The sequence below is a fragment of the Suncus etruscus genome, chromosome 13 (assembly GCF_024139225.1).
Source record: "Suncus etruscus isolate mSunEtr1 chromosome 13, mSunEtr1.pri.cur, whole genome shotgun sequence".
Lineage (NCBI taxonomy): Eukaryota > Metazoa > Chordata > Mammalia > Eulipotyphla > Soricidae > Suncus > Suncus etruscus.
Genome location: NC_064860.1, coordinates 99,294,355 through 99,318,926, shown reverse-complemented (window position 1 = coordinate 99,318,926; position 24,572 = coordinate 99,294,355). Strand labels below are relative to the sequence as shown.

General features: G+C 41.2%; 2 protein-coding genes across 2 annotated transcripts in view; both read left to right on the top strand.

The window, feature by feature from the left end:
• Nucleotides 1–933: 933 nt before the first annotated feature.
• Nucleotides 934–2,338, top strand: LOC126025921 (transmembrane protein 184C-like). Its single transcript, XM_049785639.1, has 2 exons — nt 934–2,071; nt 2,289–2,338. The coding sequence occupies exons 1-2, from the start codon at nt 934–936 to the stop codon at nt 2,336–2,338; spliced, it is 1,188 nt and encodes a 395-aa protein (XP_049641596.1).
• Nucleotides 2,339–2,629: 291 nt separating this feature from the next.
• LOC126025919 (uncharacterized) overlaps nt 2,630–24,572 on the top strand; it is a 188,587-nt gene continuing 166,644 nt past the window's right edge. The window contains exon 1 of the mRNA XM_049785638.1: nt 2,630–2,732. Within this exon, the coding sequence (XP_049641595.1) occupies nt 2,703–2,732 (30 nt within the window). The 5' untranslated portion in view covers nt 2,630–2,702. The remainder of the gene's footprint in view (nt 2,733–24,572) is intronic.

Sequence of the window (24,572 nt, the reverse complement as noted above, 5' to 3'; positions counted from 1 at the left end):
TTCTTCCTCTTCTTTTTTTTTTTTTTTTTTGTTTTTTGGGCCACACCCGGCAGTGCTCAGGGGTTACTCCTGGCTGTCTGCTCAGAAATAGCTCCTGGCAGGCATGGGGGACCATATGGGATGCCAGGATTCGAACCACCATTCTTCTGTGTGACAGGCAAATGCCTTATCTCCATGCTATCTCTCCAGCCCCTATTTCTCCCTTTCGATGCCCTTACGTACTTTCATTTATTTATTTTGGGGGGTTGGTCGATTTGGGGCCACACCTGGCAGTACTCGTTGTTGTTCTGGCTCTGCACTCAGGCATTAGTTCTGACAGTGCTCAGGGGACCAGGGGTGTGCAAGGGATCAAACCAGGGTAGCCAGGTGAAGGCAAATGCCCTGCCCACTGTACTATCACTCCAGGCCTGCCTCACATCATTTTTTTTTTTTTTTTGGTTTTTGGGCCACACCCGGTAACGCTCAGGGGTTACTCCTGGCTATGCGCTCAGAAGTCGCTCCTGGCTTGGGGGACCATATGGGACGCCGGGGGATCGAACCGCGGTCCGTCTCCTAGGCTAGCGCAGGTAAGGCAGGCACCTTACCTCCAGCGCCACCGCCCGGCCCCTGCCTCACATCATTTTAATGAGTTTCACTAGAAATTTTCTTGCTTCACACACACAGAGTCATTTAAAATCTACAAACGTCTGGCTTTATTTTTGATAATTGTTATCAATGATATCTGATTCAATAAGATAGGCAGTTGCTATATTCAGAAAACATACCGTATGTGAAATAGATGATATTCAAGCTAAATCGTAGCAGATATGTAAAATTTAAGCTAAATATAAAATCTGGGGTTTGGGGCCTCAGTGATGCTGCCCCCCCCCAGGGCCCTCCTGATTTCACAGAGCAGCCTTTGTGAGTGGAATGTTGGGCCCCGTCACTGGGGCGATGCCTCGGATTTCCTCAGAGACTGCGAGCGCTCTTGAAGAGGAAGGCCTACTAATGTCGAGCTCCCGCAATTCAAATAAGTTTCATTGGAAGCGCTGGCTTCGGCCAATAATTTTGACCCTCTACTTCCTGACCCTGGTCCTGGCCGTCCCCGTGGTCGTCTGGCAGCTGCAGCGCCACAACTGGAGCATCCACACCAAGGCCTGGTTTATCGCGGGGATCAGCGTGCTGTTCACCTTGCCCGTGTCCCTCTGGGGCATCCTGCAGCACGTCGTGCACCTGTCGAGGCCTGACCTGCAGAAGCCCATCATCAGGATCCTCTGGATGGTGCCCATCTTCAGCCTGGCCAGTTGGGGCTGTCTGCTCTGGCCCGACCACGCCACCTACCTGGAGACCCTCCGCGAGTTCTACGAGGCCTTTGTCATCTACAGCTTCATGGGCCTCTTGGCCAACTTCGTCCAGGCCCAATACCCGAGTCTGGAAGCCATCCTGGAGGCCAAAGGGAAGCAAAGGTTTCCCTTCCCCTTCTGCTGGTGTCCCCCGCACCAGGCGGGACAGAGAGTGCTCTGCCGATGCAAGCTGGCAGTGCTGCAGCACATCACCATCAGGCTCTTCAGCTCCGTCATCGCTGCCATCTGCGAGTTCCTCCACGTCTACAAGCATGGAACCATCAGCGTGTCCAGTGCTTGGCTGTACTTGGCCATCCTCAACGGAGTGTCAGAGACCTTCGCCGTCTATTCCCTCGTGGTGCTCCACCAAACCCTCAAGGAGGAGCTGAAGCCCATCCAGCCCGTGGGGAAGTTTGTGTGCATGAAGCTGGTGCTATTTCTGACCAACTGGCAAGGAGTGATCATCGCAGGGCTCTTGAAGTCGCACGTGATATCCGAGACCTCCACCTGGGACTGGCAAACGGCCAAGGCAGTGGGCGCAGGGCTGCAGAACTTTGCCCTCTGTATGGAGATGTTCGTGGCTGCCATCGTTTTCCAGTACAGCTACTCGTACACGCCCTACATGAAAGAACAACGAAGAGGTACGTTTTGGTCCTTCTTCTGGGAGATCTGGGATGTGTCAGATATTACAGAAGACGTAGTCGCACAGGCCATGGGGTTCACGGAGTGCTTATGTGGCAGCACGAAAGGTCTGAGGACAGAAAAGGATGCGTGTGTCATTGAATTGCTGGCTTCCTCACCAGACACACTTCCCACCGCGGGTGCCTCACCAGCCTCCTCTGGGAACCAGCCAGGCATTGGACACGCACTGCCATCGCTTTATTGACTCTGCATATTGACTCTGCCGGCAATTCAATGACACACGCATCCTTTTCTGTTCTCATACCCTTCGTGCTGCCACATAAGCACTCCGTGAACCCCATGGCCTGTGCGACTACGTCTTCTGTAATATCTGACACATCCCAGATCTCCCAGAAGAAGGACCAAAACGTACCTCTTCGTTGTTCTTTCATGTAGGGCGTGTACGAGTAGCTATACTGGAAAGCGATGGCAGCCAAGAACATCTCCATACAGAGGGCAAAGTTCTGCAGCCCTGCGCCCACTGCCTTGGCCGTTTGCCAGTCCCAGGTGGAGGTCTCGGATATCACGTGCGACTTCAAGAGCCCTGCGATGATCACTCCTTGCCAGTTGGTCAGAAATAGCACTAGCTTCATGCACACAAACTTCCCCACGGGCTGGATGGGCTTCAGCTCCTCCTTGAGGGTTTGGTGGAGCACCACGAGGGAATAGACGGCGAAGGCCTCTGACACTCCGTTGAGGATGGCCAAGTACAGCCAAGCACTGGACACGCTGATGGTTCCATGCTTGTAGACGTGGAGGAACTCGCAGATGGCAGCGATGACGGAGCTGAAGAGCCTGATGGTGATGTGCTGCAGCACTGCCAGCTTGCATCGGCAGAGCACTCTCTGTCCCGCCTGGTGCGGGGGACACCAGCAGAAGGGGAAGGGAAACCTTTGCTTCCCTTTGGCCTCCAGGATGGCTTCCAGACTCGGGTATTGGGCCTGGACGAAGTTGGCCAAGAGGCCCATGAAGCTGTAGATGACAAAGGCCTCGTAGAACTCGCGGAGGGTCTCCAGGTAGGTGGCGTGGTCGGGCCAGAGCAGACAGCCCCAACTGGCCAGGCTGAAGATGGGCACCATCCAGAGGATCCTGATGATGGGCTTCTGCAGGTCAGGCCTCGACAGGTGCACGACGTGCTGCAGGATGCCCCAGAGGGACACGGGCAAGGTGAACAGCACGCCGATCCCCGCGATAAACCAGGCCTTGGTGTGGATGCTCCAGTTGTGGCGCTGCAGCTGCCAGACGACCACGGGGACGGCCAGGACCAGGGTCAGGAAGTAGAGGGTCAGGATGAATGGCCGAAGCCACGCTTCCAATGAAAATTATTTGACTTGCGGGAGCTCGACATTATGGCCTTCCTCCCAGAGAGCTCACGCAGTCTCCAAAAAATCTCCCCACCCCACCCCCCCCCCCCATCCCCACCCCCATCCCCCACCCCCCCTATCCCACCCCCCACCCTGACCCCCTCCCCCCAATATTTCCAGTGACAGAATTGGACTCTCGGGAGCTCAATATAATTGTCTTACTCCCAGAGAGAACGCAGTCTCCGAGGAAATCCCCCCACCCCCCCATCCCCCACCCCCACCCCCCCACTCTGCCTCGGCCTCGTCCCAGTGATGGGGCCCAAACAATCCAGGCTTCGGAAAACTCTCATTGGTGGTTGTTGATGGGCCCCAGTGAGACAGCCGACTGCCCAGGCACCATCCAAAGCAATCTGGTAAGGGCTTCTAGAGATCAGGCTTCAACAAGTGCACTAGGTGCTGCAGCCTTGCCCCATGTGTACGGGCATAGAGAACAGTCCAGAGTCCCCTGAGATGAACCATGCCTTCTGTGGATGCTCACGTGGCGCTGCAGCTGCTACATAGAAAGGGCACGGCCAGGATCAGGAGGGTTAGAGTTAGGTTAGGGTGCGTTCAGTGCTCCTCAAACTAAGGCCCATGTGCCGCCTATTGCATTTGTTCCTGTATTTTTTCCTTGTATTCAAAATAAGATATATGCATTGTGCATATATCTTTGTTCATTAGTTTTGCTTTTACTATAGTTTGGCCTCCAACAGTACGAGGGACAGTAAACAGGCCCCATGTTTAAAAAAGTTTGAGAACCCCTAAACTAGAAGGAGGGTCAGCGCTTTAGAGGAGGAGGAGATTGAGGAGGGGTAGGGATAGGAGGGACTGGGGGAGGACTGGGAATCCTAAATTATTTAAAGTAATCCCTGCTAGCAAAGGAGTTTATACTGGTATTTTGAAAGTAAAAACTAATTCTTGGGCCAGAGAGATGCCCAAAGCGCTGGAGTGCATGCATTGCACATGAGACACTTGGGCCTGATCCCTGGCACTGCATACTGATGACCCCTCCAAACTCTGCCAGGAGACTGGAGCAACAATCTGGGAGTATTTCTAAGTACCAAAGGAAATGGTCTCCAAACCAAAAAGAATACAAACATGATTTCTATTTTCTTTTTTTCTTACTACCTTTCTTTGTGTTGTGTATATGTGTGTACAACATATGATTCCCTTATTTTGTTCTGTGTATAGCTTATAGATTTTATTTTTCTTCACAGATAATGCCTATTGTATCTGATCTGAAGAAAGAGAAAGAAAGGAAAGATAAAGATAGAAAGAAAACATGAAAGAAAGGAAAGAAGGAAAGAAAGAGAAGAGAAAGAAGGGAGAAGAGAGAAAGAAAGAAAGAAAGAAAGAAAAATAAAGAAAGAAAGAAAGAAAAGAAAGAAAGAAAGAAAGGAGGAAGGAAGGAAGGAAGGAAGAGGAGGAAAAGAAGGAAAGAAAAAGAAATAAAGGAAATAAGGAAGGAAAGAAAGGAAGGGGAAGAAAAGGAAAGAAAAGAAATGGAAGTAAAGGAAAGAAAGAAAAGGAAGAAAGAAAAAGAAAAGAAAGGAAAGGAAAGAATAAAAGGAAAAGAAAATAGAAAGAAAAGGGAAAGAAAAAAGAAAGAAAAGAAAAATGAAGTGAGGAAAGAGGAAAAAGAAAAAAAGGAAGGGAGAAAAAGGAAGAAAACAAAGAAGGCAAAAAGAGAAAGGAAAGAAAGGAAAGAAAGGAAGAAACTAGAAAGAAAGAAAAAAGGAAGTAAGAAAGAAAAGTAAAGAAAGAAAAGAAAGAAAGAAAAACAGAAAGGAAAGAAAGGAAGGAAAAAAGAGAGAAAGGAAAGAGAAAACAATAGGAAAATGGAAGGAAAGAAAGAAAAGAGAAAAAAAAGAAGAAAAAGAAGGAAAGAAAGAACGAAAGGAAGGAAGAAGAGAAAAGAAAAAAGAAAGAAAGAAAAGGAAGAAAGAAAAGAAGACAAAACAAAAAGAGAAATTAGGAAGAAAGAAAGAAAGAGGAAAAAAAGAAGAAGGAAGTACAGAAAGAAAAGAAAGAGAAAGCCTTGGCCTGAAATGTATAGAAATTTCAGACGATTGACAAAAAGGAAAATGAAAGAAGGGGAACCAATTAAGAAAATTGGATCCCTATTTCACACTGTAAACCAAAGTTAATGAATTCATGTTCTTTATATTAGACTTGACTATATAAAATTCATTGAGGAAAACACAACCAGTATTTCTCTTAATCGTGACCTCAGAGAAGGTCTACACTGGTGAAAGGATTGGTGTTGGATCATTCTATGTTTCAAACTCAGTCACAAGGAACTTTCTAACTTTGTGGTTCATGGTGACTTGATTAAAAATAAAAAGTAGTAATTCATGAAAATATTCTGCTGGCAAAAGAAACAAAAGTAGAAACGAACAAAGGAGACTATATAAAACAAAGATACTTCTGCATTGTGCAAGAAATGAAGTCTAAAGCTCAAACACACCATGCTAATTGGAAGGATTTGCAGACCAGACATCAGACCATAAAAAACAGGACTGATATTAAAGATACATAAAGGATGCTCTCCAACAAAATAAAAAGCCAGTTCAAACATTGGGAGAGGAAAAGAATTGACACATGCTCAAGATGGGAACTTGACCAGCAAGCACAGGGAAAAAAATGTTTGTCATCACCTCAAATAAGGGAACTGCAAATCAAAGTGAAAATTAAATCACTTTACACCTGCGACAATAGTCTAAGCAAAGGCCAGAAGATAGTGTTAGTGGAGATATGCCAGCAAAGAACTTTTCATTCACCATTGATAGGACCTGTATTTTGGTTTAGCTAAATATACCTGAAACACTTATGCTATCATAGCATTGTTGACAAACAGCCGGATCTATAAATGGCCTAAGTACCCACCATCAGGTGAGAAGATGAAGACATTGTACACGGACACATTGGAATACCACTCAACTTGAAGAACCAGTGACATTTTGCATTTTGCTGAAATGGAATTTTGCTGGATGGAACTGGAGTCCTTGAGGATAAATGAACCAAGAAGGAATGGACAAATGTCAGATGATCATGCTCCTGTGGAATGGGAAGAAACAAAGTAGGTGTCTTAGGAAAAAAACAATCAACATTGGGATTCAATCCCAAGACATGATTGTACTAGCACTGGGAATGAATAGAAACTGTGTGTGTGTGTGTGTGTGTGTGTGTGTGTGTGAATAGAAACTGTGTGTGTGAATAGAAACTGTGTGTGTGTGTGTGTGTGTGTGTGTATGTGCTGGGAGAACTTAAGCCACATCAGAACTCAGGGTTTATTCCTGCGTTTGTCCTCAGAGCTCAGCCTGGTGATACTGGTGATGTTCAGGGGACCACATGTGGGGCTGGGAGTCAAATGTGTTTGGCCACATGCTAGGCATAACTCTACCTGCTGCACTATCAGATTATCTTGCTCTTTGTGCCTGCTTTGAGTTGGCCTAAGTGAATTTTTATCTCAATTCTGTTTCTTATTTTTAGACTTTATTTAAGCATTGTGATTGCAAATTATTCATTGTAGAATGCACATCACCCTTCACCAGTGCACCCTTCCCACCATCCATGTCTCTAGGTTCCATCCAACGCTCTCACCTACCCCAGCCTGTCTCTAGGGCAGACAATTTGTTCCTCCCTTCCTCCCTCCGTCCCTCCCTCTCTTTTTCTCTCTTTTTCTGTCTGTGGTTTGCACTCTTGTTAATGGAGGGTGCCTTGCGTGTCTCTTTCTGCCATTTCAGTACTGAATTCTTGTCCAGAGTGATGAGTTCCAGCTACCATGGGCCTAATAGACCTTCTCTGCTCTACCTTCACTCACCGCTCTTTGTGGTAAGCTTCCTATCCTGAATTGGATCTCCTGACCCTTGTCTCTCTTGTCTATGGATATTAAGATCATACTATCTCTTGTTTTTCTTATATCCCGCAAATGAGTGGATCTGACCCTAAATGAGCCAGAATCTGGAAACAACCCAGGTGCCAGGAAACAAATGAGTAGCGAAAGAATCGGTGGTATATCTACACAATGGAATACTTGCAGCCATTAGGAAAAGTGAAGTCATTAAACTCACTTGTATATGGAGCCTATTATGCGAAGAGAAATGAGTCAGAGGGAAAGAGATAGACATAGAACAACCAATTCTGTTACTTTGAAGTAAATTGGTTTATTTAAAAGTACTTAATTTTAGTTTTCTTTTTACTAATATATTTATTAAGAACCATGATTACAAACATGTTTGTGGTTGGCTTTTAGTTACAAAGAACATTCCCCTTCACCAGTGCAACATTCTCACCATTAATGTCCCCAATTCCCCCCTCCATTACCCCTTACCTGTGTTTGAGACAGGCATTCTACTCTCTCTCTCTCTCTCTCTCTCTCTCTCTCTCTCTCTCTCTCTCTCTGTCCCTTTGTCATGATAGTTGTCTGTGTAGTTATTTCTCTAACTGGACTCATTGTGGTAAGCTTCATATCATGGGCCGATTTTCCAGCCCTCATCTCTATTGTCTCTGTGTATTACTACCACAATGTCTTTTATTTTTTAAAACCCATAGATGAGCCAAAGTATTCTGTGTCCATCTCTCTCTGTCTTTCTGCCTTACTTCACTAAGCACGATAGTTTCCGTGTCCATCCATGTATAGGAATATTTTATGACTTCATTTTTATTATGGCTGCAGAGCATTACATTGTATATTCTTTTTTTTTTTTTTTGTGGTTTTTGGGTCACACCCGGCAGTGCTCAGGGGTTACTCCTGGCTCCATGCTCAGAAATTGCTCCTGGCAGGCACAGGGGACCATATGGGACGCTGGGATTCGAACCGATGACCTCTTGCATGAAAGGCAAACGCTTTACCTCCATGCTATCTCTCCAGCCCCTACATTGTATATTCTACTTTAGTGATTGACGTTATTTTTTAGGATGTTTTCAAAGTTAAAACTCTCAGTTTTTATGTATCATTTAGCAAGAATTGATTGTGCAGTTTTAAAATAACACATTTAGTATAGGCCAGTTATGGCATTCAATGGAAGGTTTGTTCCTGATTTTTACTTTTCCCTAGGTTTACCCATAGTGTGGGGCATTAGCCAATACTGGAGGCTCTTCAGGAACCAACAGACCTGACTCTGCACCTGGGGAAACACAAGCCCCACAGCAGGAACTACTGGACCTGGACACCAGCAGTTTATCCAACAAATGCTGCCAGCTCTTGCTGAAGTAAATTCTCAAGTAATGGCACTTTCTTATTCGTGTTTTATAATTTTAATGTTCAAAATTTCCATTCCTCCATAAGAAAGGAAAGGGATGGTACTTTGATGTGTAATGAAAGGCACAATATTAGTATAGTGATCACAAGATAGGTCACACAAAGATTGTTAAATGTGGTATTAAAGGAGACAATGCAGACACTATAGAAAATGTTCCAGGTATTGTGAAGAAATGCTACTACTCAAGGCTTAATGTTTAGACTTGCCTTATAAAATGCATCTTTGGTCATCTTCCTTAAACAGTTTATTTTGGGAAAAGTTACTTAAAAAGTTTTCTAAAAATGTGTCACGGAGGGATAGAACTTTGGTTATAACTTTGAGAACCAACCTATCTAGGTTTCTTTGCTTTTGATTTGGGGCACAAAATCCCAGTGATATTCAGATTGATGGCTGGTTGCCTCTAGTGGAACCTGGGACCATGCCTTTTGGGATAGAGACCTGCATGCAGGCTATACTCTCAACCTGTTGGGCTACTTCTCTGCCCTTTGTATTCTATCTAGTTTGTTTGGATTTACAAAATTCTGACTATTTTTAGCTCACTCACCATCACCTCTTTTGGTAATGTTAAATATTTAAATTCGAGATAAAGCTAAAAATGTGGAATTCTGATAATTCTCTTGCATATGAAAACATTTCATTGATTTTACTAAAAATGTGCCACTATACACAATGCTGAACTATAGGTGGCACCCCCTGTATGGCAAAAGTACAGCATACTTTGATTTTTAATCTTTAATTAAACCATAGTGGGTTGTGTTTAATTATTTTTAAAATAAAATTTAAAAAATAGGACGAATATTAAAGATACATAAATTAAAGTATGATGTCCAACAAAATAAAAAGCCAGTTCAAACATTGGGAGAGGAAAAGAATTGACACATGCTCAAGATGGGAACTTGACCAGCAAGCACAGGGAAAAAAATGTTTGTCATCACCTCGAATAAGGAAAATGCAAATCAAAGTGAAAATTAAATCACTTTGCACCTGTGACAATAGTCTAGCAAAAGCCAGAAGATAGTGTTAGTGGAGATATGCCAGCAAGGAACTTTCATTCACCATTGATAGGACTGTATTTTGGTTTAGCTAAATATACCTGAACACTTATGCTATCATAGCATTGTTGACAAACAGCCAGATCTATAAATGGCCCAAGTACCCACCATCAGGTGAGAAGATGAAGACATTGTACACGGACACATTGGAATACCACTCAACTTGAAGAACCAGTGACATTTTGCATTTGCTGAAATGGAATTTTGCTGGATGAAACTGGAGTCCTTGAGGATAAATGAACCAAGAAGGAATGGACAAATGTCAGATGATCATGCTCCTGTGGATTGGGAAGAAACAAAGTAGGTGTCTTAGGAGAAAAACAATCAACATTGGGATTCAATCCCAAGACATGATTGTACTAGCACTGGGAATGAATAGAAACTGTGTGTGTGTGTGTGTGTGTGTGTGTGTGTGTGTGTGTGTGTGTGTGTGTATACTGGGAGACCTTAAGCCACATCAGATTGTACTCAGGGCTTATTCCTGTCTTTGTCCTCAGAGCTCAGCCTGGTGATACTGGTGATGTTCAGGGGACCATATGTGGAGCTGGGGATCAAATATGTTTGGCCACATGCTAGGCATAACTCTACCTGCTGCACTATCAGATTATCTTGCTCTTTGTGACTGCTTTTGAGTTGGCCTAAGTGAAGTTTTATCTCAATTCTGTTTCTTATTTATTTAGACTTTATTTAACCACTGTTATTATAAATTATTCATTGTAGAATGCACATCACCCTTCACCAGTGCACCCTTCCAACCACCCATGTCTCTAGGTTCCATCCAAAGCTCCCACCTACCCAGCCTGTCTCTAGGGCAGACAATTTGTTCCTCCCTTCCTCCCTCCGTCCCTCCCTCTCTTTTTCTCTTTCTGTCTGTGGTTTGCACTCTTGTTAATGGAGGGTGCCTTGCGTGTCTCTTTCTGCCATTTCAGTACTGAATTCTTGTCCAGAGTGATGAGTTCCAGCTACCATGGGCCTAATAGACCTTCTCTGCTCTATCTTCGCTCACCGCTCTTTGTGGTAAGCTTCCTATCCTGAATTGGATCTCCTGACCCTTGTCTCTCTTGTCTATGGATATTAAGATCATACTATCTCTTGTTTTTCTTATATCCCACAAATGAGTGAATCTGACCTTAAATGAGCCAGAATCTGGAAACAAACCAGGTGCCAGGAAATAAATGAGTAGCTAAAGAATCGGTGGTATATCTACACAATGGAATACTTGCAGCCATTAGGAAAAGTGAAGTCATGAAACTCGCTTCGACATGGATGGATATGGAGCCTATTATGCGAAGAGAAATGAGTCAGAGGGAAAGAGATAGACATAGAACAACCAATTCTGTTACTTTAAAGTAAATTGGTTCATTTAAAAGTACTTAATTTTAATTTTATTTTTACTAATATATTTATTAAGAACCATGATTACAAACATGTTTCTGGTTGGCTTTTAGTTACAAAAAGAATATTTCCCTTCACCAGTGCAACATTCTTACCATCAATGTCCCCAACTCCCTCCTCTACCACCCCTTACCTGTGTTCGAGACAGGCATTCTACTTCTCTCTCTCTCTCTCTCTCTCTCTCTCTCTCTCTCTCTCTCTCTCTCTCTTCCCCACCCTCTCTCTCCCTCTCTCTCTCCCTCTCCCTCTCTCTCTCTATTTCTATCTCTCTCCCTTTGTCATGATAGTTGTCTGTGTAGTTATTTCTCTAACTGGACTCATTATGGTTAGCTTCATATCGTGGGCTGATTCTTCCAGCCCTCATCTCTATTGTCTCTGTGTATTACTACCACAATGTCTTTTATTTTTTAAAACCCATAGATGAGCCACAGTATTCTGTGTCCATCTCTCTCTCTCTCTCTCTCTCTCTCTCTCTCTCTCTCTCTCTTACTCTCTCTTTCTTCCTTACTACACTAAGCACGATAGTTTCCGTGTCCATCCACGTATAAGAAAATTTTATGAATTCATTTTCCTTATGGCTGCAGAGCATTTCATGGTATATTCTACTTTAGTGATTGACGTTATTTTTAGGATGTTTTCAAAGTTAAAACACTGAGTTTTTATGGATCATTTAGCAAGAATTGTTTGTGCAGTGTTAAAATAACACATTTAATATAGGCCAGTTATGGCATCCTTTTTTTTTTTTTTTTTAAAAAGGAAGGTTTGTTCCTGATTTTTACTTTTCCCTAGGTTTACCCATAGTGTGGGGCATTAGCCAATACTGGAGGCTCTTCAGGAACCAACAGACCTGACTCTGCACCTGGGGAAACACAAGCCCCACAGCAGGAACTACTGGACCTGGACACAGCAGTTTATCCAACAAATGCTGCCAGCTCTTGCTGAAGTAAATTCTCAAGTAATGCACTTTCCTATTCTTGTTTTATAATTTTAATGTTCAAAATTTCCATTCCCCCATAAGAAAGGAAAGGGATGGTACTTTGATGTGTAATGAAAGGCACAATATTAGTATAGTGATCACAAGATAGGTCACACAAAGATTGTTAAATGTGGTATTAAAGGAGACAATGCAGACACTATAGAAAATGTTCCAGGTATTGTGAAGAAATGCTACTACTCAAGGCTTAATGTTTAGACTTGCCTTATAAAATGCATCTTTGGTCATCTTCCTTAAACAGTTTATTTTGGGAAAAGTTACTTAAAAAGTTTTCTAAAAATGTGTCACGGAGGGATAGAACTTTGGTTATAACTTTGAGAACCAACCTATCTAGGTTTCTTTGCTTTTGATTTGGGGCACAAAACCCCAGTGATATTCAGATTGATGGCTGGTTGCCTCTAGTGGAACCTGGGACCATGCCTTTTGGGATAGAGACCTGCATGCAGGCTATACTCTCAACCTGTTGGGCTACTTCTCTGCCCTTTGTATTCTATCTAGTTTGTTTGGATTTACAAAATTCTGACTATTTATAGCTCACTCACCATCACCTCTTTTGGTAATGTTAAATATTTAAATTAGAGATAAAGCTAAAAGTGTAGACTTCTGATAATTCTCTTGCATATGAAAACATTTCATTGATTTTACTAAAAATGTGCCACTATACACAATGCTGACCTATAGGTGGCATCCCCTGTATGGCAAAGGTACAGCATACTTTGATTTTTAATCTTTAATTAAACCATAGTGGGTTGTGTTTAATTATTTTTAAAATAGGATTTAAAAAATAGGACGAATATTAAAGATACATAAATTAAAGTATGATGTCCAACAAAATAAAAAGCCAGTTCAAACATTGGGAGAGGAAAAGAATTGACACATGCTCAAGATGGGAACTTGACCAGCAAGCACAGGGAAAAAAATGTTTGTCATCACCTCGAATAAGGGAAATGCAAATCAAAGTGAAAATTAAAGCACTTTGCACCTGTGACAATAGTCTAGCAAAAGCCAGAAGATAGTGTTAGTGGAGATATGCCAGCAAGGAACTTTCATTCACCACTGATAGGACTGTATTTTGGTTTAGCCTAAATATACCTGAACACTTATGCTATCATTGTATTGTTGATAAATGGTCCGATCTATAAATGGCCCAATTACCCACCATTAGGTGAGAAGACGAAGTCATTGCACATGGACACATTGGAATACCACTCAAGTTGAAGAACCGGTGACATTTTGCATTTTGCTGAAACGGATTGAACTGGAGTCTGTGAGAATAAATGAACCAAGAAAAAAATGACAAAAGTCAGATGTCCATGCTCATGTGCAATGGGGAGAAACAAAGTACGTGTCTTAGAAAATTAAACAATCAACATTGGGATTCAATCCGAAGACATGATTGTACTAGAAATGGGAATGAATAGAAACATTGTGTGTTTGTGTGTGTGTGTGTGTGTGTCTGTGTGTGTTTGTGGTTGGGAGTACTTAAGCCGCATCCAGTTGTACTCAGGGCTTATTCCTGTTTTTGTCCTCATAGCTCAACCTGGTGATGTTCAGGGGACCATATGTCTGTGGGCTGGGGGTCAAATTTGGGTTGGCCACACGCTAGGCATAACTCTACTTGCTGCACTCTCTGATTATTTTGCTATTTGTGCCTGCTTTTGAGTTGGCCTAAGTGAATTTTTATCTCAATTCTGTTTCTTATTTTTAAACTTTATTTAAGCACTGTGATTACAAATTATTCATTGTTGGGCTTTATTTGAAGAATGCACATCACCCGTCACCAGTGCACCCCTCCCACCACCCATATGTCCAGGTTCCCTTCCAGCTCCCCACCACCTCCCACTCCAGCCTGTCTCTAGGGCAGGCAATGTCTCCTCCCCCTCCTTTTTTCCTTTTTGTTTGAGGTTTGCACTGTTGTTAATGGAGGGTGCCTTCATGTCTTTCTCTCATTCAGCACTGAATTCTTGTCCAGAGTGATAAGTTCCAGCTACCATGGGCCTAATAGACCTTCTCTGCTCTACCTTCACTCACCGCTCTTTGTGGTAAGCTTCCTATCCTGAATTGGATCTCCTGACCCTTGTCTCTCTTGTCTATGGATATTAAGATCATACTATCTCTTGTTTTTCTTATATCCCACAAATGAGTGGATCTGACCCTAAATGAGCCAGAATCTGGAAACAACCCAGGTGCCAGGAAACAAATGAATAGCTAATGGTATATCTACACAATGGAATACTTGCAGCCATTAGGAAAAGTGAAGTCATTAAACTCACTTGTATATGGAGCCTATTATGCGCAGAGAAATGAGTCAGAGGGAAAGAGATAGACATAGAACAACCAATTCTATTTCTTTGAAGTAAATTGGTTTATTTAAAAGTACTTAATTTTAGTTTTCTTTTTACTAATATATTTATTAAGAACCATGATTACAAACATGTTTGTGGTTGGCTTTTAGTTACAAAGAAGAACATTCCCTTTCACCAGTGCAACATTCTCACATTAATGTCCCCAACTCCCTCTCCACCACCCATTACCTGTGTTTGAGACAGGCATTCTTCTTCTCTCACTCATTACCATTGCCATGATAGTTATCTGTGTAGTTATTTTTCTAACTGGGCTCGTTGTGTTAAGCTTCATATCATGGGTCGTCCTTCCAGCCCTCATCTCTATTGTCTCTGATCTCTATTGTCTCTGTGTATTATTACCATAATGTCTTTTATTTTCTTAAACTCATAGATGAGTGAGACTATTCTGTGTCTATCTCTCTCCTTCGGACTTACTTCACTTAGCACAATAGTTTCCATGTCCATCCATGTATAGGAAAATTTCATGACTTCATTTTCCCAATGGCTGCAGAGTATTCCGTTGTGTATTCTACTTTAGTGATTGACATTATTTTTAGGATGTTTTCAAAGTTAAAAACACTCAGTTTTTACGGATCAGTTAGCATGTATTGATTGTGCTTTGTTAAAATAATGCATTTTACTATAGGCCAGTTATGGCATCCTTTTTAAAAAAAAATGGAAGGTTTGTTCCTGATTTTTACTTTTCCTTAGATTTACCCCTAGTGTGGGGCATTAGCAAATACTGGAGGCTCTTCAGGACCCAAGGGATCTGACTTTGCACCCAGGGAAACACAAGCCCCACAGCAGGAACTACTGAACCTGGACACCAGCAGTTTACTCAACAACAAATGCTGCCAGCTCTCCTCAAGTAATGGCACTTTTTTTTTTTTTTTTTTGGTTTTTGGGTCTCACCCGGCTGTGCTCAGGGGTTACTCCTGGCTCCATGCTCAGAAATTGCTCCTGGCAAGCACGGGGGACCATATGGGACGCGGGGATTCGAACCGATGACCTTCTGCATGAAAGGCAAATGCCTTACCTCCATGCTATCTCTCCGGCCCCAAGTAATGGCACTTTTCTGTTTGTGTTTTATATTTCTTTTTTTTTTTTTTTTTTTGTTGGGTAACATTCGGCATCGATCAGGGGTTACTCCTGGCTCTATGCTCAGAAATCGCTCCTGGCAGGCTCGGGGGACCATATGGGAAGCCGAGATTTCGAACTGATGACGTTCTGCATGAAAGGCAAACGCTTACTCTTCATGCTATCATAGAAATATTATATTTCTAATATTAAAATTTTTCACCCCCTATAAGAAGGGAAAGTGATGGTACTTTGATGTGTAATGAAAGAAGGCACAATATTAATATAGTTATCACAAAACAGGTCACACAAAAATTGATAAATGTTGCATTAAAGGAGACATTATAGAAAGTGTTACAGGTATTGTGAAAAAATGCTAGTACTCAGTGCTTAATGTTTAGAGTTGCCTTACAAAATGCATTTTGGGTCATCTTCCTTAAACAGGTTATTTTGGGAAAGTTACTTTAACAGTTTTACAAAAATGTGTCAGGGAGGGGAAATAAATAAGGACAGAACTAAATATAGAAGCCAAATTCAATGATAATAGAATCAAGGGACATAACCTTGAACAATCTAAACTGAAAGGGGCCTGTTTTACTTGCAGGCCAGGGGACAAAAGGTGGTGGTATAGGATGTATTCTGGGGCCATTTGTGGAGGGAGATTAACATTGGTGGTCAGAAAGGTCCTCACTCTATAACTCAGACTCAACTATCAAGTTGAAGACAACTGTTGGTCACATATTTTTTATTAAAATAAAATAAAAAATGTGTCAGAGGAATAGAACTTTGGTTATAACTTTGAGAACACACCAACCTATCTAGGTTTATTTGCTTTTTAGGTGGGGCACAAAACCCCAGTGATATTCAGAGATTGATGGCTGGTTGCTTCTATGAGAAATAAAAAAATATTGGATAGAAGTTGAATGTTCCAAGAGAAAGCCCAGGTTTTTTATACCTTCTTAGGCTGGGATTGTGTTTAAAAGCAGGTAAGTTACATTAATGTGATTTTTGTGTTATTTAGAATGATTTTTCATTCTGGAACGAGGATATGGATTTCTTTTTTCTTTTCCCCTTTTCATAGCTTCAGAATCCAAAAGTGAGATTTCAGCAACAACTGGAACAGCTCAGTGCCATGGGATTTTTGAACCAAGAAGCAAACTTACAAGCACTAATAGTAACAGGAGGTGATCTGAATGCATCATAGCAACATTTCTGTCTCTTGAAAAAAATGTGATATTTTTGATAATGGCTATTAAATCTTTAAAGTACCCAGTTTATTTCATTTTGACTCTTGGCATATTTCTTGGTTTAGAAATAAGCCCAATATGATTTTAAGGTGGAATGCCATAAGATGTATGGAGGTTTTGGTGTGTTTTGGTCTACAACAGTGGGAATCAATGCTTTTTCGTTTAAGACGACATTTATCGTAATTTAAAAAAAATTATTTGCTTTGTCAATATTAGCCTATGGTAGTGATTTATGTAGAATAAAAGCATTAAAAAGAAGCACATTACTTGCACTCTATAATTTGTGGTAAAAGATTGCTTAATGTGACTTTTGCATGTATACTTGTGGACAGAATGCTGTAAGATTTACTACTGAGAGTTTTTGCTTTTGTTGTATACACCGTAGTTCTGCACTTTGGGACTGCATTTCTAGAAATAAAGTGCAATAGATTATCTGGGCAAAATACCTATAACCAAAACCAGTAAAACTCAGGAAACTGAGTGTTTCCTTATTGTATAGAAACTTACAGCATCTTTGATAAACATCTCTCAGCCAAAGTACCAGTTGATTAAGATTTGTTGAAACATAGGAGAAAAGCTGATTTCTAAGGACTTTCATTGTACAAAGGACATGATATAACATTGGTTCAGCATTCAGAGATTGACTGTAAATTATCTTCATCTCAAGGATGGAAGGGGCACTGTGGCATAACTTAAAAGTACATTTGCATAGGACTTTTCAGCTTTTTTGCATGTAGTTTAACAAGCATTACAATTTATGATTTAAATGTTGCTTTTGCTGAAAGTGTCTGATGTGTCTTATTTTTAATCACTATATGAAAATTGAAATATATGAAAATTGTTTGGTTTATTCATTTTCACATACCAGGGAGCACATGAATTTAAATGATTTGCGAGCTACTTGTTTTGGAAGCGTGCTGGTAGTTTTATAAGAAATAGTTCCATATTGTGCTTTTCAGAGCCTCGGGAGGGAAATGGGGGTGGGGGAATGTGACCTATTCTGGACTGGGGCAGCCTAAAAGTACTAAAACACGATTCTGTTTAGGGTTGCTGTGCATAGAATGTAGTGAAGAAGTTTCCAGGAGAGAAAAAAGAGCCGTTTAAACAATATTGAGTCCATTTGGCTGTTCTAAGAGCCTTTGCTCTCATCCCCAAAGATCTGGTTGTCTCTCATACTTTTGGGGTAGTACACTCCTTTAGGACCAATTAAAACATGACTTTGTGAGGCCAGAGAGATAGCATGGAGGTAAGGCATTTGCTTTGCATGCCGAAGGACGGTGGTTCGAATTCCTGCATCTTATATGGTCCCCCGAGCCTGCCAGGGGGCGATTTCTGAGCATAGAGCCAGGAGTAGCCCCTGAGCGCTGCTGGGTGTGACCCAAAAACCAAAAACAAACAAACAAACATGACTTTGGGTCAATAATCAATTAGTCTGACTTTGTTTCAGTATTTTCTTAGCTCGTTATATTCTTTGATGGACAGTTACAGAAAGTTAAAAGATTGAAGTAATGAAAAATGAGTTTAGACCAATAAAACAAGGAAAACACAAGTGGATTTGCATTACTCTGTACGTTGCTTACTATGAAAACAGGTCCAGATGTCAGGTTGCCAGCAGCCGACGCAGTTTTGCTACTTTACCCAGGCAGGAAGCAACATTGGGAAGTCAAGGTGGAGGCATGACTGGAGAAAGGGGTGTGGATGGTTTTCATGTGTCTGTGCTCATCTGCCATATGCTTCTGTCTGGTTTAAAGAACTGTTGTGATGGTTAATGGTGGTAGACTTGTGGGATAGTGTCATAACCAACTTGGCAATCTATTAATCACAAAATAACAATAGATCTCTAGCTTTTCCACTTGGTTTGTCTTGACTCTTATAAGAAAACAAAGATATGATGCTAAACAAAAGATGTGATGTTCTTGGAATTGATTGATCCAAATGTTTTCCACACTTTAAATCTGTCTTAATGTTGATGCTTTCCCAGTTAAAGTAAGCAAGTATACTCCATTCCATATTTTAAAAAAGATATCTAGCTAGGTAGACCGACGAGTGTCTTGTTCTCTGTGGAAATTTTGTTTGTGTGGGGTTTTCTTTGGGTGTGATCATTTGACTTTTGGTAGAGATTACAATTCCTTCGTAAAAGCGATGGTGAGGTTTATGCAACTGCAGGAGTTGGTGATTTTGGTGTTCTTATTTTCATTATTTTTGTTTTGGATATCTGAGTATTTTAAGAAATTCAGAACACTGACTAGCTCATAAAAGCATTTAAAAGACACTTAACGTATTGCATTTTATATTGAACTTAAATATAAATGTTCTTTTGGGGGATATTTATTACAACTTGAATAAAGAACAACATATTGAACATAAAATTGCCAAAAGAAGGAATGTGGTGGTATCCTAAACCAAGAATAGGAAATGATCATCAAACAGATGGCAACTAACCTCTGTATTAGAGTTTCAGCCATGATATAATATGCCAATCATGACTCTTTAGAGAAGACAGTACTTTGAAATTTAATGGACAGATCATGGCAAACTAGGATTGAATGGGTAAATAATAACATCAGTGATAAAAGGGAATCTAGACTTGCATGGCTATGCAGTAAACAAAGATTGTACTTTCGTTGTACATTACCTTCTTAGAAGTTAACATGAAGTTAAGCACCTGAAAGCTATAAAATGTCCTGTTAACAATTTGACTCTGGTATGTACCTTCAATGGCTCACACCAGGATGTCTGCAAATACCACCAATGATCTACACTTGGATGTCCCATCAGATACCTGAATTATCAGATATGGACAAAATTGGTCTGTTAAGCAGAGATAAAAACCTGCCATATAGTTAAAATGGTTGGCCATTTGACGAAGAAGTGTCTGTTCATTTCTTCTCCCCATTATTTGATGGGCTTAGAAGAGTTTTTCTTTTTTTCTATTTTTTTTAAATTTATTTAAACACCTTAATTACATACATGATTGTGTTTGGGTTTCAGTCATGTAAAGAACACCACCCATCACCAGTGCAACATTCCCATCACCAATGTCCCAAGTCTCCCTCCTCCCCACCCGACCCCCGCCTGTACTCTAGACAGGCTCTCCATTTTCCTCATACATTCTCGTTATTAGGACAGTTCAAAATGTAGTTATTTATCTAACTAAACTCATCACTATCTGTGGTGAGCTTCCTGAGGTGAGCTGGAACTTCCAGCTCTTTTCTCTTTTCTGTCTGAAAATTATTATTACAAGGGTGTCTTTCATTTTTCTTAAAACCCATAGATGAGTGAGACCATTCTGCGTTTCTCTCTCTCTCTCTGACTTATTTCACTCAGCATAATAGATTCCATGTACATCCATGTATAGGAAAATTTCATGACTTCATCTCTCCTGACAGCTGCATAATATTCCATTGTGTATATGTACCACAGTTTCTTTAGCCATTCGTCTGTTGAAGGGCATCTTGGTTGTTTCCAGAGTCTTGCTATGGTAAATAGTGCTGCAATGAATATAGGTGTAAGGAAGGGGTTTTTGTATTGTATTTTTGTGTTCCTAGGGTATATTCCTAGGAGTGGTATAGCTGGATCGTATGGGAGCTCGATTTCCAGTTTTTGGAGGAATCTCCATATCGCTTTCCATAAAGGTTGAACTAGACGGCATTCCCACCAGCAGTGGATAAGAGTTCCTTTCTCTCCACATCCCCGCCAACACTGTTTATTCTCATTCTTTGTGATGTGTGCCATTCTCTGGGGTGTGAGGTGGTATCTCATCGTTGTTTTGATTTGCATCTCCCTGATGATTAGTGATGTGGAACATTTTTTCATGTGTCTTTTGGCCATGTGTATTTCTTCTTTGTCAAAGTGTCTGTTCATTTCTTCTCCCCATTTTTTGATGGGGTTAGATGTTTTTTTCTTGTAAAGTTCTGTCAGTGCCTTGTATATTTTGGAGATTAGCCCCTTATCTGATGGGTATTGGGTGAATAGTTTCTCCCACTCAGTGGGGGGCTCTTGTATCCTGGGCACTATTTCCTTTGAGGTGCAGAAGCTTCTCAGCTTAATATATTCCCATCTGTTAATCTCTGCTTTCACTTGCTTGGAGAGTGCAGTTTCCTCCTTGAAGATGCCTGTAATGTCCTGGAGTGTTTTGCCTATGTGCTGTTCTATATATCTTATGGTTTTGGGGCTGATATCGAGGTCTTTAATCCATTTGGATTTTACCTTCGTACATGATGTTAGCTGGGGGTCTAAGTTCAATTTTTTGCAAGTGGCTATCCAATTGTGCCACCACCACTTGTTGAAGAGGCTTTCCCTGCTCCATTTAGGATTTCCTGCTCCTTTATCAAAAATTAGGTGATTGTATGTCTGGGGAACATTTTCTGAGTATTCAAGCCTATTCCACTGATCTGAGGACCTGTCCTTATTCCAATACCATGCTGTTTTGATAACTATTGCTTTGTAGTACAGTTTAAAGTTGGGGAAAGTAATTCCTCCCATATTCTTTTTCCCAATGATTGCTTTAGCTATTCAAGGGTGTTTATTGTTCCAAATGAATTTCAAAAGTGTCTGATCCACTTCTTTGAAGAATGTCATGGGTATCTTTAGAGGGATGGCATTAAATCTGTATAATGCCTTGGGGAGTATTGCCATTTTGATGATGTTAATCCTGCCAATCCATGAGCAGGGTATGTGTTTCCATTTCCGTGTGTCCTCTCTTATTTCTTGGAGCAGAGTTTTATAGTTTTCCTTGTATAGGTCCTTCACATATTTAGTCAAGTTGATTCCAAGATATTTGAGTTTGTGTGGCACTATTGTGAATGGGGTTGTTTTCTTTTTTTTTTTTTTTTTTTTTTTTTTTTTTTTTTTTTTTTTTTTTTGGTTTTTGGGCCACACCCTGTGACGCTCAGGGGTTACTCCTGGCTATGCGCTCAGAAGTTGCTCCTGGCAGGCACAGGGGACCATATGGGACGCCGGGATTCGAACCGCGGTCCGTCTCCTAGGCTAGCGCAGGTAAGGCAGGCACCTTACCTCCAGCGCCACCTCCCGGCCCCTTGTTTTCTTAATGTCCATTTCATCCTTATTACTATTGGTGTATAGAAAGGCCATTGATTTTTGTGTGTTAATTTTGTAGCCTGCCACCTTGCTACATGAGTCTATTGTTTCTAGAAGCTTTTTGATAGAGTCTTTAGGGTTTCTAAGTAGAGTATCATGTCATCTGCAAACAGTGAGAGCTTGACTTCTTCCTTTCCTATCTGGATTCCCTTGATATCCTTTTCTTGCCTAATCGCTATAGCAAGTACTTCCAGTGCTATGTTGAATAGGAGTGGTGAGAGAGGACAGCCTTGTCTTGTGCCAGAATTTAGAGGGAAGGCTTTTAGTTTTTCTCCATTGAGGATAATATTTGCCACTGGCTTGTGGTAGATGGCCTTCACTATATTGAGAAAGGTTCCCTCCATTCCCATCTTGCTGAGAGTTTTGATCAAGAATGGGTGTTGGACCTTATCAAATGCTTTCTCTGCATATATTGATATGATCATGTGGTTTTTATTTTTCTTGTTATTGATGGTGTGTATTATGTTGATAGATTTACGGATATTAAACCAGCCTTGCATTCCTGGGATGAAACCTACTTGATCGTAGTGGATGATCTTCTTAACGAGGCATTGAATCCTATTTGCCAGGATTTTGTTGAGGATCTTTGCATCTGCATTCATCAGCGATATTGGTCTGTAATTTTCTTTTTTTGTAGCATCTCTGTCTGGTTTAGGTATCAAGGTGATGTTGGCTTCATAAAAGCTATTTGGAAGTGTTTCTGCTTGTTCAATTTCATGAAAGAGTCTTGCCAAGATTGGCAGTAGTTCCTCTTGGAAAGTTTGATAGAATACATTAGTGAATCCATCTGGACCTGGGCTTTTGTTTTTCGGCAGACATTTGATTACTGTTTTAATTTCATCAATGGTGATGGGGGTGTTTAGATATGCTACATCCTCTTCCTTCAACCGTGGAAGATTATGAGTCCAAGAATTTATCCATTTCTTCCAGGTTCTCATTTTTAGTGGCGTAGAGTTTTTCAAAGTAGTTTCTGATTACCCTTTGAATCTCTGTCATATCAGTAGTGATCTCTCCTTTTTCATTCCTGATACGAGTTATCAAGTTTCTCTCTCTCTCTTTCTTTGTTAGGTTTGCCAGTGGTCTATCAATCTTGTTTATTTTTTCAAAGAACCAACTTCTGCTTTCGTTGATCTTTCGGATTGTTTTTTGGGTTTCCACTTCGTTGATTTCTGCTCTCAGCTTTGTTATTTCCTTCTGTCTTCCTATTCTTGGGTCCTTTTGTTGAGCATTTTCTAGTTCTATTAGCTGTGTCATTAAGCTACTCAGGTAAGCTCCTTCTTCCTTCCTGATGTGTGCTTGCAAAGCTCTAAATTTTCCTCTCAGTACTGCTTTTGCTGTGTCCCATAAGTTCTGATAGTTTGTGTCTTTATTGTCATTTGTTTCCAGGAACCTTTTGATTTCCTCCTTGATTTCATCTCGGACCCACTGGTTATTGAGCATGAGGCTGTTTAACTTCCAGGTGTTAAAATGTTTCTTCTGAGTCCCTTTGGAGTTCACAAATAATTTCAGAGCCTTGTGGTCAGCGAAGGTAGTCTGCAAAATTTCTATCCTCTTGATATTATGGAGGTATGTTTTATGTGCCAGCATGTAGTCTATCCTGGAGAATGTCCCATGTACATTGGAGAAGAATGTGTATCCAGGTTTCTGGGGATGGAGTGTCCTATATATATCCACTAGGCCTCTTTCTTCCATTTCTCTCCTCAGGTCTAGTATATTCTTGTTGGGTTTCAGTCTGGTTGACCTATCCAGTGTTGACAAAGCCGTGTTAAGGTCCCCCACAATTATTGTGTTGTTGTTGATATTATTTTTCAGATTTGTCAACAGTTGTATTAAATATTTTGCTGGCCCCTCATTCGGTGCATATATGTTTAGGAGAGTGAATTCTTCCTGCTCTACTTACCCCTTGATTAATATAAAATGTCCGTCTTTGTCCCTTACAACCTTCCTGAGTATAAAGTTTGCATTATCTGATATTAGTATGACCACTCCAGCTTTTTTATGGGTGTTGTTTGCTTGGATAGTTTTTCTCCAGCCTTTTATTTTGAGTCTATGTTTGTTCTGACTATTCAGGTGCGTTTCTTGTAGGCAGCAGAAGGTTGGATTGAGTTTTTTGATCCATTTAGCCACTCTGTGTCTCTTAATTGGTGCATTTAGTCCATTGACGTTGAGAGAAAGAATTGTCCTGGGATTTAACGCCATCTTTATTTCGAAATTTGGTGTGTCTTTTGGGTAGTCTTGTCTTAGATTAGGTCTTTCAGTTTTTCTCTTAAGACTGGTTTTGTGTCTGTGAAGTTTCTGAGCTGTTTTTTGTCTGTGAAACCATGTATTCTTCCATCAAACCGGAAAGTGAGTTTTGCTGGGTATAGTATTCTGGGTGAAGCATTCATTTCATTCAGTCTTGTCACAATATCCCACCACTGCTTTCTGGCATTGAGTGTTTCTGGTGACAGGTCTGCTGTAAATCTCAGGGAAGCTTGCTTGAACGTGATTTCCCCTTTTGATCTTGCTGTTTTCAGAATTCTGTCTCTATCTGTGGGATTTGTCATTGTGACTAGGATGTGTCTTGGGGTGGTTTTTCTGGGGTCTCTTTTGGTTGGTACTCTTCGGGCATGCAGGATTTGATCACATATATTCTTTAGCTCTGGAAGTTTCTCTTTAATGATGTTCTTGACCGTTGATTCTTCCTGGAAATTTTCTTCCTGGGTCTCTGGGACTCCAATGATTCTTAAGTTGTTTCTGTTGATCTTATAAT